This window comes from Procambarus clarkii, chromosome 67, assembly GCF_040958095.1.
Source record: "Procambarus clarkii isolate CNS0578487 chromosome 67, FALCON_Pclarkii_2.0, whole genome shotgun sequence".
Classification (NCBI taxonomy): Eukaryota; Metazoa; Arthropoda; class Malacostraca; order Decapoda; family Cambaridae; genus Procambarus; species Procambarus clarkii.
The window spans coordinates 30,632,586-30,635,898 of NC_091216.1; the positions used below are offsets into that span (position 1 = coordinate 30,632,586).

At 54.7% G+C, this 3,313-nt stretch overlaps 1 protein-coding gene across 1 annotated transcript; it reads right to left on the reverse strand.

The window, feature by feature from the left end:
* Positions 1 to 1,819: 1,819 nt before the first annotated feature.
* On the reverse strand, positions 1,820 to 2,527 carry LOC138355425 (octapeptide-repeat protein T2-like). The gene has a single exon (XM_069310317.1). The coding sequence runs from the start codon at positions 2,525 to 2,527 to the stop codon at positions 1,820 to 1,822; it is 708 nt and encodes a 235-aa protein (XP_069166418.1).
* Positions 2,528 to 3,313: the final 786 nt, after the last annotated feature.

The window sequence follows — 3,313 nt, forward strand, 5'->3', positions numbered from 1 at the left end:
TTGGAAAATAGCAAGAGAGAGAATAATATGAAGAGGAGAGAGAGAGAGAGAGGAGGGACGGTCCAGATATTATGGATAAGATAAGATAAGAGATCTGGCTGGCACAGCGTAAAGTAAATAAAGGCGACGCGAGAGATTGCGAGGTAAGGGGGGAGGGAGGGGGGTGTGATGTACGAAACCCTGAAAACAATGACTTACATAGGTGATTTTCTAAATTTATATGAATAACTAAGGCTTACATAGACGATTTTGTAAGTTGAAAACATGTAAAATATGTCCGTAGAGTTCTCCTGGAAGCCCTAAAGTGCTACACACGTTATTTGAATTTCTCCCATAAGGCCTTAACAAACTTCTAAGTCTCGGAAATTATTTTTCTCATAAGAACTTTAACAAACTTGTATGACATTATTTTTGGTTATAAGAAATCCTTACTTCCAAATCTGTGACTCAAAAAATTCACCTGAAAACCCTGGCTCCACACAGACGATATTGGAACCTGAAACCCTTGGGGCGCACAGGGGATATTCTAAATTTACCTGAAACCCTTGGGGCGCACAGGCACTTTTTTTCCCAGAAAAAAAAAGGGCCTGTGAGGCGCCTTCCCTACTACTCCCCACCCTCCTGTCGGCGGCCCCACCCTCCTGTCGGCGGCCCCACCCTCCTGTCGGAGCCCCCCACCCTCCTGTCGGCGGCTCCACGCTCCTGTCGGCGGCCCCACCCTCCTGTCGGCGCCCCCCACCCTCCTATCGGCGCCCCCACCCTCCTGTCGGCGGCTCCACGCTCCTGTCGGCGGCCCCACCCTCCTGTCGGCGGCTCCACGCTCGTGTCGGCGCCCCCCACCCTCCTGTCGGCGACCCCACCCTCCTGTCGGCGCCCCCCACCCTCCTGTCGGCGGCCCCCGCCCTCCTGTCGGCGGCCCCACCCTCCTGTCGGCGGTGGACACGTACTAGGTGACACAGGTGGAAATTGAGTGCCCAAATGTCCCATTGAGACATTAGAATTTTTTTTTTAGTGTCAGAGTGGAAGTGATGTGGTGGAGGCTGACTCCATACACAGTTTCAAGTGTAGATATGATAGAGCCCAGTAGGCTCAGGAACCTGTACACCTGTTGACTGACAGTTGAGAGGCGGGACCAAAGAGCAGAAGTTCATCCCTCGCAAGCACAACTAGGTGAGTACTATGGCAACTCTGGTGTCATAACACATTATGGCAACCCTCACTCCCCCCCCCCCAATCCCTGCCTCCTCCGTGTGCCTGAAGGTGTTTCTGTGCAAGCACCAGTGATCACCCACCAGGGTGATGCCTCATCTCTGTCGTGGGTAACCCACTCAACCCTCCATCCCTCCCGGGGCCCCCTGCCACACCTGGTTAACAGGGCCCTCCCGGGGCCCCCCCTGCCACACCTGGTTAACAGGGCCTCCCGGGGCCCGCCTGCCACACCTGGTAAACAGGGCCTCCCGGGGCCCCCCCTGCCACACCTGGTAAACAGGGCCTCCCGGGGCCCCCCTGCCACACCTGGTAAACAGGGCCTCCCGGGCCCCTGTCACACCTAATTAGGAGAAGCTGGCTTGGCCTCTTTTATCCTTATAGTTTGACTGATAATATATGTGTTCTTGTGTTCTGCCATGAATGGCTGCTGCCCTTAGTCTCGGCTGTGTTTACCAGTCATGCCCACTCCCCACCACCATGCTTCAGTAGGTTTTCTAATAATAATATATATTATCTGCCCTTGGGTAAATAGATTTTCTTTTGTGGTCATAAATTGCCGATCTCATCTATTTGGATGTGTACACCTCACTCAGGATACGTGCCAGCTTCCTCAGTGTCTGGCACCATGGTGCGTGTCGGCTAGCTGTCTCCGTGCCTGATGGCCGTGCTCTGTGGTTGTCTCCGTGCCTGATGGCCGTGCTCTGCGGTTGTCTCCGTGCCTGATGGCCGTGCTCTGTGGCTGCCTCCGTGCCTGATGGCCGTGCTCTGTGGTTGTCTCCGTGCCTGATGGCCGTGCTCTGTGGCTGCCTCCGTGCCTGATGGCCGTGCTCTGCGGTTGTCTCCGTGCCTGATGGCCGTGCTCTGCGGTTGTCTCCGTGCCTGATGGTCGTGCTCTGTGGCTGCCTCCGTGCCTGATGGCCGTGCTCTGTGGTTGTCTCCGTGCCTGATGGCCGTGCTCTGTGGCAGCCTCCGTGCCTGATGGCCGTGCTCTGTGGTTGTCTCCGTGCCTGATGGCCGTGCTCTGCGGTTGTCTCCGTGCCTGATGGCCGTGCTCTGCGGTTGTCTCCGTGCCTGATGGCCGTGCTCTGTGGCTGCCTCCGTGCCTGATGGCCGTGCTCTGTGGTTGTCTCCGTGCCTGATGGCCGTGCTCTGTGGCTGCCTCCGTGCCTGATGGCCGTGCTCTGTGGTTGTCTCCGTGCCTGATGGCCGTGCTCTGTGGCTGCCTCTGTGCCTCGTAGCTATCTCCTTGGCTGGTGGGCGTGTCCGTGTCACAGTGCACCATCACAACAGTGTTCCCCGAGACATATGTGTACGTCATTATCTGAGTTCCTCCTCCATTTTCAATTTTCGTTTTGGGTTTTCCTTTAGTTACCCATTACTTAACATTTTTCTCCTTTTTTGTTATTATTTATCTTGTATTATTATCCAGCTCCATATTTAGCGCTAAGTTACTAGTCTACCTGTTGGCCGGCTTGTCTGTGTACAGTCATTTGTTAGTCCTCCCACCTGCCTCTTGCCTTCATCTGCCGGGCCTGGTAGATGCATGGGTCTACCCTTCACCTGCGGGGCCTGGTAGATGCGTGGGTCTACCCTTCATCTGCGGGGCCTGGTGGATGCATGGGTCTACCCTTCATCTGCGGGGCCTGGTAGATGCATGGGTCTACCCTTCATCTGCGGGGCCTGGTAGATGCATGGGTATACCCTTCATCTGCGGGGCCTGGTAGATGCATGGGTCTACCCTTCATCTGCGGGGCCTGGTGGATGCATGGGTCTTCCCTTTATCACACCAATCACGTGGCAAGGTGTGATTGGTCGATTGATGCAGTGTCAGCCAATCAGCGTGATGCATGGCAAGGTCGTGCGAGCTTTCGTCGCCCGCGTGGATCCCTGAAAAGCTCACCTGAACTTACTGTGTTCATTGAGTGATAACACACACTGTCAGTCTCATTATTTGAGGCTCGTACATTATGTGATGGTGAGTAATAGTAATATGGCAGCGCCTGGAAGAGGAGTAAAGAGCCCACACAACAATTCCGAATCTGATTCCCCAAGTAAAAAATGAATCAAGATTTTTGTGGGAGGAGTGTAGAGCAACGCTTCCAGT